The sequence below is a fragment of the Ranitomeya variabilis genome, chromosome 7 (genome assembly GCF_051348905.1).
Source record: "Ranitomeya variabilis isolate aRanVar5 chromosome 7, aRanVar5.hap1, whole genome shotgun sequence".
NCBI lineage: Eukaryota > Metazoa > Chordata > Amphibia > Anura > Dendrobatidae > Ranitomeya > Ranitomeya variabilis.
In genome coordinates this window covers 3,493,261-3,509,233 of record NC_135238.1, presented here as the reverse complement: position 1 = coordinate 3,509,233, position 15,973 = coordinate 3,493,261, and the positions used below count along the sequence as shown (strand labels likewise).

General features: G+C 47.5%; 1 protein-coding gene across 2 annotated transcripts in view; it reads right to left on the bottom strand.

The window, feature by feature from the left end:
- Nucleotides 1-8,434: 8,434 nt before the first annotated feature.
- LOC143784144 (proto-oncogene Mas-like) overlaps nt 8,435-15,973 on the bottom strand; it is a 35,147-nt gene continuing 27,608 nt past the window's right edge. For both annotated transcript variants that reach the window (XM_077272016.1, XM_077272015.1), the window contains exon 2: nt 8,435-10,691. In XM_077272016.1, coding sequence (XP_077128131.1) covers nt 9,653-10,651 — 999 coding nt within the window. In that variant the 5' untranslated portion in view covers nt 10,652-10,691 and the 3' untranslated portion in view covers nt 8,435-9,652. The remainder of the gene's footprint in view (nt 10,692-15,973) is intronic.

Genomic DNA, 15,973 nt, shown 5'->3' with positions numbered 1-15,973 from the left:
GACATTTCCATCTCCAAAAAGCTTGAGGGAAGCATGAAGTGCTCTAAAATGTCCTGGTAGACGGCTGCTCTGACTTTGGTCTTGATAAAACACAGTGGACCTACACCAGCAGATGACATGGCTCCCCAAACCATCACTGACTGTGGAGACTTCACACTAGACATTGGAAATCAAGGTCCCAGAGTCTGGAGGAAGAGTGGAGAGGCCACAATCCAAGCTGCTGGAGGTCTAGTGTGAAGTCTCCACAATCAGTGATGGTTTGGGGAGCCATGTCATCTGCTGGTGTAGGTCCACTGTGTTTTATCAAGACCAAAGTCAGAGCAGCCGTCTACCAGGACATTTTAGAGCCCTTCATGCTTCCCTCTGCCGACAAGCTTTATGGAGATGGAAATTGGAAATATCATTCTCCAGCAGGACTTGGCCCCTGTCCACACTGCCAAAAGTACCAATACCTGGTGTAAAAACAACAGTATCACTGGGCTTGATTGGCAGCAAACTCACCTGACCTTAACCCTATAGAGAATCTATGGAGTATTGTCAAGAGGAAGATGAGACACCAGACCCAACAATGCAGACGAGCTGAAGGCTGCTATCAAAGCGACCTGGGCTTCCATAACCCCTCAGCAGTGCCACAGGCTGATCGCCTCCATGCCACGCCGCATTGATGCAGTAATTGATGCAAAAGGATCAAAGATTAAGTATCGAGTGCATTTACTGAACTTACATTTCAGTTAGCCAACATTTCGGATTTTAAAATCATTTTTTCAAGCTGGTTTTATAAAGTATTCTAATTTACTGAGATAATGACTTTTGGGCTTTCATTGGCTGTAAGCCATAATCATCGACATTAACAGAAATAAACGTGTAAAATAGATCACTCTGTGTGTAATGACTCTATAGAATATAGGAGATTCTCTTTTTGTATTGAAGAACTGAAGTATATTAACTTTTCGATGATATTCTAATTTTGTGAGAAGTTCCTGTATTACTATAATTCCATTATTCCTAGCTGATTACTGATGTACAGTGGTACATACTCGGTTCCTACACTCTCCCCATTATCTTCATGTTGTACAGTTATATTTTCCGACTTTGATGTGGATATTTACAGCATATTAGCCTCTGTTTTGTTCTTATTGAGGTTGTTGTGGAGCGCTGATCTCCTCTGGGTGGATTCTCGGTGGAGTCTCTTGTTTTCCTCGGTTTTGCATCTTCTGAGATGTTCATTATGTGCTTGCAGAGGGACATCTCTCTTGTTAGACATTGTTTTCTCTTATAACGAGTCCCAGTCCGGCTGTTCTAAGAATAATTAAATCAATTAGTGAAGATTATTGTGACAGTAAATTATTGGAGCAGTGTCTCTATGTCCCAGGGCACCGCAGCGCCTCAATATCCTTCTATTGTATCCTGCAATGTTGGTTCATCGTTGTGACATGTACAGTAATTTATATAAGCGGTGCACCCCTGCTAATCTCATGAAAATGGGGTGCAAAACCTGGTCAGTAAAATGAATACTAGAAATACCAGAGAAAAAAGACTAGGCCAATAACGGTATGCACACCCATAGAATATACAAAAAATCTCAAAAATGTTTATTATACCTCAAAAAAGACAAATACAATAAAACCATTTAAAAAGGCCTGAATACAGAACCATGAACCACCACCCCTAAGCACATGTGCCATGGAATGACAGACACAACAATAAAGTGCAAGAAAAATACACAATGTCTCCTATCTATGCAGATAATGGCTCAATATAGCATGCATGAACATATGAAAATGTAAAGGACTGAACAGAGATATATATTGACTTATAATAATACACTGGCGGATAGTCAAGTGATGAAATTACTGCAGTTCAGTGTATTAAGTATGGAAATATAAAGTGTTAAATGAGCATGCTGTTTGCCCAGGATGATAAAGATATCAGTATTGGCATGTTAGTCTGGGCTTCGGTTGTAAGCAAAAAACCTCAATCAGGTGTGCACTGGCAACCCCATATTATCTAGAGTGCAAAGTAATGCAAATGCAGCCTAATGAATACATAATAGTAAGAAAGCTGAAACAGAGGAAAAAAGTGTCCAGCAAGGACAATACCAACGCTGAGCAATGAACCCAGATGCCTGAGAAAGACAGGAGACGGGCTAAGGGGTGAGGCAGAAGCCCCACGCGTATCGCTGCAGGCGCAGCTTCGTCAGGGGAAGTGAGAGGGTACGCCCATTCTGAGGTAAATCAAAGGTCGTTGTGACATGGACTGAATCATAACTCAGGAATAACCACATAATGTGAGAGAAGAACAATATTAGCCGGATTCCACATCACCCTTATATAATACACCAGGGTCTGCACTATCGACGTGAGCGACACGGACCCCCGTCCCACCTCACATATTGTAAGATAGTAAATGACTCATGTAAAGGCGGTCACTCGTCAGGTCACCGATGTGCACATTACTCAAAGTATAAGCCAACAGGAGCAGACATAATTACTCTTCTTGTAGGACACTTGGGGTCTTCTTCAGGACGTTCATATTTATGGTGGTTTCTGACTGGTGCAAAGAGATTTCTGGGCCGACATCACTGATTATACAGATTTATACATATCATGGGGATGTTTAATAATTGTATGTCAAATAAAACGGTAAGATCAGGACCCAGGATCCTCGACTCACTACCAGAAATGTATATTATAGATCCTAGTAATGATGACATAATGACATCTTCTAGTGAGGAGATGGTAGAGCCATGCAGAGGTCCTAATAATGACCTATGATGACATTTCCTAGTGAGAAGACAGTAGAGCAATGTAGAGGTCCTAGTAATGAGCCATGATATATTCTAGTGAGGAGATGGTAGAGCCATGTAGAGGTCCTATTAATGATCTATGATGACATCTTCTAGTGAGGAGATGGAAGAACCATGCAGAAGTCCTAGTAATGATCTATGATGACATTTCCTAGTGAGGAGATGGTAGAGCCATGTAGAGGTCCTATTAATGATCTATGGTGACATCTTCTAGTGAGGAGATGGTAGAGCTATGTAGAGGTCCCAGTACTGATCTATGATTACATCTCCTAGTGAGGAGATGGTAGAGTCATGTAGAGGTTCTAATAATGATCTATGATGACATCTCTTAGTGAGGAGATGTAGAGCTATGTAGAGGTTCTAGTAATGATCTATGATGACATCTTCTAGTGAGGAAACAGTAGAGCAAAGTAAAGGTCCTAGTAATGATCTATGATGACATCTCTTAGTGAGGAGATGGTAGAGCCATGTAGAGGTCCTAGTAATGATCTATGATGACATCTTCTAGTGAGGAGACAGTATAGCCATGTAGAGGTCCTAGTAATGATCTCTGATGACATCTCCTAGTGAAGAAACTGTAGAGCCATGTAGAGGTTCTAATAATGATCTATGATGACATCTCTTAGTGAGGAGATATAGAGCTGAGTAGAGGTCCTAGTAAGGATCTATGATGACATCTTCTAGTGAGGAGACAGTATAGCCATGTAGAGGTCCTAGTAATGATCTATGATGACATCTCCTAGTGAAGAAACTGTAGAGCCATGTAGAGGTTCTAATAATGATCTATGATGACATCTCTTAGTGAGGAGATATAGAGCTGAGTAGAGGTCCTAGTAAGGATCTATGATGACATCTTCTAGTGAGGAGACAGTATAGCCATGTAGAGGTCCTAGTAATGATCTATGATGACATCTCCTAGTGAAGAAACTGTAGAGCCATGTAGAGGTTCTAATAATGATCTATGATGACATCTCTTAGTGAGGAGATATAGAGCTGAGTAGAGGTCCTAGTAAGGATCTATGATGACATCTTCTAGTGAGGAGACAGTATGGCCATGTAGAGGTCCTAGTAATGATCTATGTGACATCTCCTATTGAGGAGACTGTAGAGCTGTGTAGAGGTCCTAGTAATGATCTATGATGACATCTTCTAGTGAGGAGATGGTGGATCCATGTAGAGGTCATAGTAATGTTCACAGTACAGAGGACCTAGTAAGGATCTATGATGACATCTCCTAGGGAAGGGACTATAGTGCCATACCAGGTCTCGGTGAACAGCCTGTGGTTTTGTGATCCTGTTTTTCTCCAGATCCTTGGTTATTCCTGTATGTCAGCTCGTTTCTGGTACGTGGGTGGTTACTCTATGTATATTCTGTCTATTACATAATGGGACAGAACAATCCTCGTCTTGTATAATATATAAATAGATGTTTATATAGTAGACTCCACCTATTGGCACCGTCCCATCCCTTCCTATGCACATGAGTAGCACAAGGTGGAGGTTCTCCTCCTTATCAAAGCCTTATGCTCCTCTAATCAGTGCGGCATCTGAAGGATAAATGTGGACCTCACGGACTGCCTTCAAGATGGCTATTGGAGAAGAATGACAAGTCTTCTGGAATTCTCACAATTTAATGATTGCACCATTACATGGAGGTCATATAAAAACTGATGGAATTAAAAACCGTAGGAGTCAGAGGCAAGTGTGGAAAATATCCTGCAAAGTAAGGAGCTTTCACAAATAGAAGGGTCATTAGTTTCGTTTTAGTAATTAACAAAATGCAAAGTGAGAAAAGAGAAATGTAAATCCTGGTGACCGCCCGTCGCCTCCAACATCAGTATCTGGTGACCGCCCATCTCCTCCATCATCAATATCTGGTGACTGCCCCTCGCCTCCATCATCAGTGTCTGGTGACTGCCCCTCACCTCCATCATCAGTGTCTGGTGACCGCCCGTCACCTCCATTGTCAGTACCTAGTGACCGCCCGTCGCCTCCAACATCAGTATCTGGTGACCGCCCATCTCCTCCATCATCAGTATCTGGTGACTGCCCCTCCCCTCCATCATCAGTGTCTGGTGACTGCCTGTCATCTCCATTGTCAGTACCTAGCGACCGCCCGTCGCCTCCAACATCAGTATCTGGTGACCGCCCATCTCCTCCATCATCAATATCTGGTGACTGCCCCTCACCTCCATCATCAGTATCTGGTGACTGCCCCTCACCTCCATCATCAGTGTCTGGTGACCGCCCGTCACCTCCATTGTCAGTACCTAGTGACCGCCCGTCGCCTCCAACATCAGTATCTGGTGACCCCCCATCTCCTCCATCATCAGTATCTGGTGACCGCCATCGTCAGTGCCTAGTGACTGCCCATCGCCTTCATCATCAGCTTCTTGTGACTGACTGTCAAGTCAGCATGTTTTGCCCACGGACACGCGGGCTGTGGAAACACACTGACATGTGCACAGAATGGGTCTACACGTTTCAGTGTCTCCAGTACATATGGAAACTGTCCCTACGTGTACTGGAGACACTGACGTGTGAAGAAGGCCTCAATGACATTGGCCAGATGTTGGGAGTCGTTGTCCGGCTGCTAAATCGATCTGGAGTCAATAAGATGCCTCTTTTAGGGCGTTAGCTGCATTCAGGACACCATTAGTCATATCCTGAAATGTGTCCACAAACTGTACCTGCAGACCCTCATCGCTGTGCCTGGGGACCTTCATCACTGTGCCTGCAGACCCTCATCGCTGTGCCTGGGGACCTTCATCACTGTGCCTGCAGACCCTCATCACTGCACCTGCAGACCCTCATCACTGTGCCTGCAGACCCTCATCACTGCGCCTGCAGACCTTCATCACTGCGCCTGCGGAACCTCATCACTGAGCTTGCAGACCCTCATCACTGCGCTTGCAGACCCTCATCACTGTGCCTGCAGACCCTCATTACTGCGCCTGCGGACCCTCATCACTGCGCCTGCGGACCCTCATCACTGCGCCTGCGGACCTTCATCACTGCGCCTGCGGACCCTCATCACTGCGCCTGCAGAACCTCATCACTGCGCCTGCAGACCCTCATCACTGTGCCTGCAGACCCTCATCACTGTGCCTGCGGACCTTCATCACTGTGCCTGCAGACCCTCATCACTGTGCCTGCAGACCCTCATCACTGCGCCTGCGGAACCTCATCACTGTGCCTGCAGAACCTCATCACTGCGCCTGCAGACCCTCATCACTGTGCCTGCAGACCTTCATCACTGCCCTGCAGACCCTCATCACTGTGCCTGCGGACCCTCATCACTGTGCCTGAGGAACCTCATCACTGCACCTGCAGACCCTCATCACTGTGCCTGAGGAACCTCATCACTGCACCTGCAGAACCTCATCACTGTGCCTGCAGACCCTCATCACTGCCCTAGAGACCCTCATCACTGTGCCTGAGGAACCTCATCACTGCACCTGCAGAACCTCATCACTGCGCCTGCAGACCCTCATCACTGCGCCTGCAGACCCTCATCACTGTGCCTGCAGACCGTCATCACTGTGCCTGCGGACCTTCATCACTGTGCCTGCAGACCCTCATCACTGCGCCTACAGAACCTCATCACTGCGCCTGCAGACCCTCATCACTGTGCCTGCAGACCCTCATCACTGCCCTGCAGACCCTGATCACTACCCTGCAGAACCTCATCACTGCGCCAGCAGACCCTGATCACTGCGCCTACGGACCCTCATCACTGTGCATGCGGACCCTGATCACTACCCTGCAGAACCTCATCACTGCGCCAGCAGACCCTGATCACTGCGCCTACGGACCCTCATCACTGTGCATGCGGACCCTCATCACTACCCTGCAGAACCTCATCACTGCGCCTGCAGACCCTCATCACTGAACCTGTGGACCTTCATCACTGCACCTGCGGACCCTCATCACAGCGCCTGCAGACCCTCATCACTGCGCCTGCAGACCCTCATCACTATACCTGCGGACCTTCATCACTGTACCTGCAGACCCTCATCACTGTGCCTGCAGACCCTCATCATTGCCCTGCAGACCCTCTTCACTGTGCCTACAGAACCTCATCACTGCACCTGCAGACCCTCATCACTGCGCCTGCGGACCTTCATCACTGCGTCTGCGGAACCTCATCACTGCGCCTGCAGACACTCATCACTGCACCTGCAGACCCTCATCACTGTGCCTGCAGACCCTCCTCACTGCGCATGCGGACCCTCATCACTGCGCCTGCGGACCTTCATCACTGCGCCTGCAAACGCTCATCACTGTGCCTGCAGACCCTCATCACTGCGCCTGCGGACCCTCATCACTGTGCCTGCAGACCCTCATCACTGCGCCTATAGAACCTCATCACTGTGCCTGCAGACCCTCATCACTGTGCCTGCAGACCCTCATCACTGTGCCTGCAGACCCTCATCACTGCACCTGCAGAACCTCATCACTGCGCCTGCAGACCCTCATCACTGTGCCTGCAGACCCTCATCACTGCCCTGCAGACCCTCATCACTGCCCTGCAGACCCTCATCACTGCGCCTGCGGACCTTCATCACTGTGCCTGCAGACCCTCATCACTGCGCCTACAGAATCTCATCACTGTGCCTGCGGACCCTCATCACTGCACCTGCAGACCCTCATCACTGTGCCTGCAGACCCTCATCACTGTGCCTGCAGACCCTCATCACTGCACCTGCAGAACCTCATCGCTGCGCCTGCAGACCCTCATCACTGTGCCTGCAGACCCTCATCACTGCCCTGCAGACCCTCATCACTGCTCCTGCAGACCCTCATCACTGCGCCTTCGGACCCTCATCACTGTGTCTGCGGACCCTCATCACTGCGCCTGCGGACCTTCATCACTGCACCTGCGGACCCTCATCACTGCGCCTGCAGACCCTCATCACTGCGCCTGCAGACCCTCATCACTGTGCCTGCAGACCCTCATCACTGCACCTGCAGACCCTCATCACTGTGCCTGCAGACCCTCATCACTCTGCCTGCAGACCCTCATCACTGTGCCTGCAGACCCTCATCACTGCACCTGTGGACCTTCATCACTGCGCCTGCGGACCCTCATCACAGCGCCTGCAGACCCTCATCACTGAGCCTGCAGACCCTCATCACTGTGCCTGCGGACCTTCATCGCTGTACCTGCAGACCCTCATCACTGCGCCTGCAGACCCTCATCACTGCGCCTGCAGACCCTCATCACTGTGCCTGCAGACCCTCATCACTGCCCTGCAGACCCTCATCACTGCGCCTGCAGACCCTCATCACTGCCCTGCAGACCCTCATCACTGCCCTGCAGACCCTCATCATCAACAAAATTAGACTTAATAGAAACCGGAGAGGAGAGGAAGATAAAGGTGAGGAGAGTGAATTCTTATGATTTATTATTTAGTACATGTGATGAGGGGTGTACATAATAAAAACGAGTGCAGTAATCATGGACAATCCAAGTCACACCGGGTCCAGGAGGAGCGAGGACCCTGCCCGCGAGGACTCACCACCATACACGAGAGTGCGCAGACTATGGCCGCCATAGTGATGATATCAGTGACTCCACCTCAGTCGCGGCATTAGGGGATTCGGGAGATGTCGGAGGATTTTTCTTTCCATACATGACATCAGCAGAGTTCCCGACACAAGGAGACCGTCAGGTTCATCCACTTTACATTGTAAGAAGTGGTAATTATAATAATGATCTGCTAATTATAACTGCACAGAGATCGCCTATAAACACGACACGACGTGAGGAGTGCGGAGGGAGAGCTGCACCCCGTAACGTCGGCCGTGTTCACACCTGTGCAATATACCAACAGAAGCAAGAACGCACAAGACGTCTTCTCCGACAGCAGCAGGGAGATGTGTGACCACCACCCTGTCAGAGCTCTGGTAGACCTCCTGCTGCAGGACCTCGGCTCACACAACCAGGAGAGGAAAGCCAAGCGGTTCTGTTTGTTTTGCCCATTCTGCAGATTCAGCAGCCGATCTGGCATCAGTCGAACGTCCCTTCAGCGAATATTAGCTGCTCACAAATGGCACCTTACAAAATCCAACTGCTGCAGAACCTCAACGAGGATGAGCCAGATCGGCCACTGAATCTACAGAATGGGCAAAACAAAAATTGGAACAAGACCCTCAGTTTACACAGAACATTATGTTCAGTGATGAGGCAAACTTTTTTGGGTGGCCATTTATATGGATACGCCTAAATAACATGGGAATGGTGACCGTTTTCTTGCGCAGGGTGTCTTGCATTGAAATCTGCTGCAATGACCCCGGTACTGCGTTCACCAGACATAAACACAATTTCTATCGGCTCCTCACGTGTTACCCTCCGCGACATGTCAATGGCTGCAAAGAGAAACTTGTAAATAACTCATGAAAGAATAAAGTTACGTTAAAACCAAGCACATCATTGTATTTCTTGTGAAATTCTCAATAAGTTTGATGTGTCACATGACCCTCTTCCCATTGGAAAAAAATAAAGTTGGATCCAAAATGGCCGACTTCAAAATGGCCACCATGGTGGCAACCCATCTTGAAAAGTTTTCCCCCTCCCATATACTAATGTGCCACAAACAGGAAGTTATCACCAACCATTCCCATGTTATTTAGGTGTATCCATATACATGGCCCACCCTGTAGAATGAAAGCTTTGGTATCAGACGTTACATCACAGTGACGTTTGATTCTTTCTTTGATACATTTTATCTTTGTTTACATCTGGGAATAAAAGACTGTCTGTCAACCAATAGTAATGGTGGAATAATGGATCGGCGTATTGGTGGAGCTGGAGGTAAAAGTGATGATGAAATAAAGAGACTGCTAGGAGTCTTCAGGCTTCTCCTCTTCATTCATCCTAAAGGTGCTCGGTTTTTGCTCAATGTCACTTCGTTGCGTCTCCGCTGAGTCTTGTCCTTCTGATGACCTTCCATCCTCGTCTTTGAAGACAGACTGGAGAGCTTGTGTTGTGGAGATGCTGGTCTTCCATCGCCCCACAATGATGTAGATATAGGGATTGACAGTGGAATTGATGGCAGAACACAGTGAAATCATGATGTAGCTGAGTACCCTTATCCTTCCTGTAGGGATGAAGCCAAAGAGGGCCAAGAGTCTCACCATGGTGGCCGGAACCAGGGAAATAAGGAAGGTGATGACCGCAGTGACAACCACTATGTACAATTTCATGGGTCGGTATCGAATGGAGGTCTTCTGGATTTCTACCAGAATGATAACACTGGATCCAATCATGGCCAGAGTCACAATTAGAAATATGACTGATACCACTATGTAGACGGTAGATCTGTGCTCTGGGATGAGGAACCTCTCCAGAACAGTTATCAGGACTGACAGGATCCATATGATCCCACACAATATGACTGACAAGTGCTTTGGGCGACGGTACTTGTACCATATGGGAAAGCAAACGGAGAGACATCGTTCAAGGCAAAGGGTGGCCAGAAAGAACAAGCTGGAATTAAATCCAAAACTGTGTAGGAACTCGCCGAACTTGGAGAATGTCCTGATATTGTCCGACGTGGTGGACACTCCATTATACAAGCACAGAAGATACAAGGAGACCATGCAGCAGCAGAACAGATAGATGAAATCTGCGAAAGCCAAATTCAAGATATAGACTGTGGACTGGTTCAGCTTGATGCGGAAACACAACTGATATATTGTGAGGCCATTACCAACCAGACCAACCAGGCAGACAAGAACCGTCACCAGGCAGATGGTGATTGGAATGGTGACCAAGGACAGATCTACATTGGAGGCTTGGACTGCTGGGTTCGTATTGTTGACTGATGAGTTGAGGGACATTTTTCTCTACAGCTACTTGAGTCTGGGAATGTCCATTCCCCTGAAAAGCAAAAAAAAAAAATAATAATTAGTAAATTTAAAGCACAAAACAATTTAAAAAAGGCAACCCTAACCCTAATCCTCATTAGAACTGCGTGCTTGCTATTCAGGCCTCTCCATTGTACCGGATGACCGCGTTTCTAAAATACAGCCATTAAAGAAGCCATTAAAGTGGTTTTCTGGGCTCAACATAAATTTCTGCAGTCAATATGTGACCACAGGTTGCTGAATTGTGGCGGCGTGTAATGTGCACACTGTCATGATTCCCTGTTATTTCCATCTCGAGTGGGAATTCATGTGTTTGCATACTTGTGGTTATGGTCAAATTTTCCTCCTTCTTTCGTTATTCTATTGAGAGAAGCAGAAGAAAAGCAAACAACAAGTCCTGAACGTTTGCACACTGTGTAGTGTAACTGCAGAACTTTATGAAATTTATGATCAGTTTGAGGAACCATCTTGGCTTTTGTCTACAGGCCACATTGTCAGGACTTTTGTAGTAATGCTCAGGTGGTTTCTTCATTGTCCGTATATCAGAAAGGGACACAGACTGTTATGACCCCAATGGCAGAGGGTCTCAGAATTTATTACCAAGTCTGCAAACACAAAAAAACCAGCTCATATTGCAGTGGTAACTAGGCTGACCGTATACCTGATCCTAGCACCACAAATAGCAGCAGCCGGGGAACGTACCTATGTTGGTTCTAGACGTCTCGCGCCAGCCGGAGAACTAACTAACCCTAAAAGGGAAAAGATAGACCTTTCTTGCCTCCAGAGAAAAGACCCCAAAAGTTGGATACAAGCCCCCAACAAATAATAACGGTGAGGTAAGAAGAAAAGACAAACGTAAGAATGAACTAGGTTTTTAGCAAAGAGAGGCCCACTGACTAATAGCAGAATATAGTAAGATGACTTATACGGTCAGCAAAAACCCTATCAAAATTTCCACTCTGAATATTCAAGAACCCCCGAACTGTCTAACGGCACGGGGGGAGAATATCAGCCCCCTAGAGCTTCCAGCTATATCAGGAATCACATTTAGTACAAGCTGGACAGAAATAAGAGCAAATGCAAATAACCAAAAAATAAGGAAGCAGGACTTAGAGCTTATTTTGCAAGAGCCATGACCAGCAGACAGGAGCAAACAGAAAGGAACTGATTACAACGATGCCAGGCACCAGACTGAATATCCAGGAAGCATAAATAGCAACACCCCTGGACTAACGAGTCAGGTGGAGACCAGGCTGGAGAAAGAGACTCAAAGTGTCATGTCGCTAGTGACCACAAGAGGGAGCCAAAAAGTCCAATTCACAACAGTACCCCCCCCCTTAAGGAGGGGTCACCGAACCCTCACCAAGACCACCAGGACAATCAGGATGAGCAGCGTGAAAGGCACGAACCAAATCGGCCGCATGAACATCAGAGGCAACCACCCAGGAATTATCCTCCTGACCATAGCCCTTCCACTTGACCAAATACTGAAGCCTCCGTCTGGAGAGACGAGAATCCAAGATCTTCTCCACCACGTACTCCAACTCGCCCTCAACCAACACCGGAGCAGGAGGCTCAACAGAAGGAACCACAGGCACAACGTAGCGCCACAACAAAGACCTATGGAACACGTTGTGAATGGCAAACGACACCGGAAGATCCAAGCGAAAGGACACAGGATTAAGGATTTCCAAAATCTTATAAGGACCGATGAAGCGAGGCTTAAATTTAGGAGAGGAGACCTTCATAGGAACAAACCGAGAAGACAGCCACACCAAATCCCCAACACGAAGTCGGGGACCCACACCGCGGCAGCGGTTGGCAAAACGCTGAGCCTTCTCCTGTGACAACTTTAGGTTGTCCACCACATGATTCCAGATCCGCTGCAACCTATCCACCACAGAATCTACCCCAGGACAGTCAGAGGGCTCAACATGTCCCGAGGAAAAAGAGGATGAAAACCAGAGTTGCAGAAGAATGGCGAAACCAAAGTAGCGGAACTAGCCCGATTATTAAGGGCAAACTCAGCCAATGGCAAGAAGGTCACCCAATCATCCTGATCTGCAGAAACAAAACACCTCAAATAAGCCTCTAGAGTCTGATTTGTTCGCTCCGTTTGGCCATTAGTCTGAGGATGAAAGGCAGACGAAAACGACAAATCAATGCCCATCTTAGCACAAAAGGATCGCCAGAACCTGGAAACAAACTGGGATCCTCTGTCAGACACGATATTCTCAGGAATGCCGTGCAAACGAACCACATTCTGAAAGAATAAACGAACCAGATCGGAAGAGGAAGGCAGCTTAGGCAAAGGCACCAAATGGACCATCTTGGAAAAGCGATCACATACCACCCAGATGACAGACATGCCCTGAGACACCGGAAGATCTGAAATGAAATCCATGGAAATGTGTGTCCAAGGCCTCTTCGGGACAGGCAAGGGCAAGAGCAACCCGCTGGCATGAGAACAGCAAGGCTTAGCTCGAGCACAAGTCCCACAGGACTGCACAAATGACCGCACATCCCGTGACAAGGAAGGCCACCAAAAGGACCTAGCCACCAAATCTCTGGTGCCAAAAATCCCAGGATGCCCTGCCAACACCGAGGAATGAACCTCGGAAATGACTCTGCTGGTCCATTTATCAGGAACATACAGTCTGTCAGGTGGACAAGAGTCAGGTCTACCAGCCTGAAATCTCTGCAACACACGTCGCAAATCCGGAGAAATGGCTGACAAGATTACTCCCTCTTTAAGAATACCAGCTGGCTCTGAGACTCCAGGAGAGTCAGGCACAAAACTCCTTGAAAGAGCATCAGCCTTCACATTCTTTGAACCTGGTAGGTACGAGACCACAAAGTCAAAACGGGAGAAAAACAATGACCAACGGGCCTGTCTAGGATTAAGGCGTTTAGCAGACTCGAGGTACATCAGATTCTTGTGATCAGTCAAGACCACCACACGATGCTTAGCACCCTCGAGCCAATGACGCCACTCCTCAAATGCCCACTGCATGGCCAACAACTCCCGATTGCCAACATCATAATTCCGCTCAGCAGGCGAAAACTTCCTAGAAAAAAAAGCACATGGTCTCATTACCGAGCAACCAGGGCCTCTCTGCGACAAAACGTCCCCTGCCCCGATCTCAGAAGCATCCACTTCAACCTGAAAGGGAAGTGAGACATCAGGCTGGCACAAAACAGGCGCCGAAGTAAACCGGCGCTTCAGCTCTTGGAAAGCTTCCACGGCTGCAGGAGCCCAGTTAGCAACATCAGAACCTTTCTTGGTCATATCCGTCAAAGGTTTAACAACGCTAGAAAAGTTAGCGATAAAACGACGGTAGAAGTTAGCAATACCCAAGAACTTCTGAAGACTCTTAACTGACGTGGGTTGAGACCAATCATGAATAGCTCGGACCTTGACTGGGTCCATCTCCACCGCAGAAGGGGAGAAAATAAAACCCAAAAAGGGAACCTTCTGTACTCCAAAGAGACACTTTGAGCCCTTAACAAACAAAGCATTCTCACGCAAAACCTGAAACACCATCCTGACCTGCTTAACATGGGAGTCCCAATCATCAGAAAAAAACAGAATATCATCCAGATAAACAATCATAAATTTATCCAGATACTTCCGGAAGATATCATGCATAAAGGACTGAAAAACTGAAGGAGCATTCGAGAGCCCAAAAGGCATCACCAAGTACTCAAAATGACCTTCGGGCATATTAAATGCAGTTTTCCATTCATCTCCTTGCTTAATGCGCACAAGGTTGTACGCACCACGAAGATCTATCTTGGTGAACCACTTGGCACCCCTAATCCGGGCAAACAAGTCAGACAACAGAGGCAAAGGATACTGTTATGACCCCAATGGCAGAGGGTCTCAGAATTTATTACCAAGTCTGCAAACACAAAAAAACCAGCTCATAGGGCAGTGGTAACTAGGCTGACCGTATACCTGATCCTAGCACCACAAATAGCAGCAGCCGGGGAACGTACCTACGTTGGTTCTAGACGTCTCGCGCCAGCCGGAGAACTAACTAACCCTAAAAGGGAAAAGATAGACCTTTCTTGCCTCCAGAGAAAAGACCCCAAAAGTTGGATACAAGCCCCCAACAAATAATAACGGTGAGGTAAGAAGAAAAGACAAACGTAAGAATGAACTAGGTTTTTAGCAAAGAGAGGCCCACTGACTAATAGCAGAATATAGTAAGATGACTTATACGGTCAGCAAAAACCCTATCAAAATTTCCACTCTGAATATTCAAGAACCCCCGAACCGTCTAACGGCACGGGGGGAGAATATCAGCCCCCTAGAGCTTCCAGCTATATCAGGAATCACATTTAGTACAAGCTGGACAGAAATAAGAGCAAATACAAATAACCAAAAAATAAGGAAGCAGGACTTAGCTTATTTTGCAAGAGCCATGACCAGCAGACAGGAGCAAACAGAAAGGAACTGATTACAACGATGCCAGGCACCAGACTGAAAATCCAGGAAGCATAAATAGCAACACCCCTGGACTAACGAGTCAGGTGGAGACCAGGCTGGAGAAAGAGACTCAAAGTGTCATGTCGCTAGTGACCACAAGAGGGAGCCAAAAAGTCCAATTCACAACAACAGACATCATCTTTATGGAAAATCCCGACGTGATGCCCGGAGGTCTGCAGCCCAGAAGCTGTGTTCCAGAAGACCTCTCGATTTCATACATGATTATGAGATAGGGATATGTGACGCCCAGGAGACCGAGGTACCCAGCACCAGATCAATGAGGTCTGTCTCTTGAGGGGGATGTCACTAGTGGCTTGACCCGGTGCTGTGGCCTCAGGCGATGCACAGTGTAAGGGGTATCATGAAGGAACAGACACTTACTTGATCAGCAGCAGGTCCTCTCAGCTGTGATGACCCCGATCCTGGATCGACAGCTATTGTCCAAATGAAAGACTGAGGCGCTGAAACGTTTAACCAGTTTACTTCAACAAAAAGGGATTTGCCACCAATACTGTCACCGGAGTCTGTATAAGAACCCTGAATTACTTTGACCCTGTCAGGATTTCCACCTCTTATTATGCACAGTTTCTGTATGGCCCTGCTGCTGTTTGTGAACTGGCTGCCGACCCAATCTGTCTCTTCTGTACTCTGGTTCGACGGACAACCCGAGTCCTTTTTGTCGGCTTATCCCCTCTGGGAGTACTGCTGAACTCTGTGTCTGTTGCTGCGTCTTACCCTGGTGAAGCTGATATCACCTCACGTCCTTCCGGTTGCTGTATTATATATAACGAATATAGCCACGG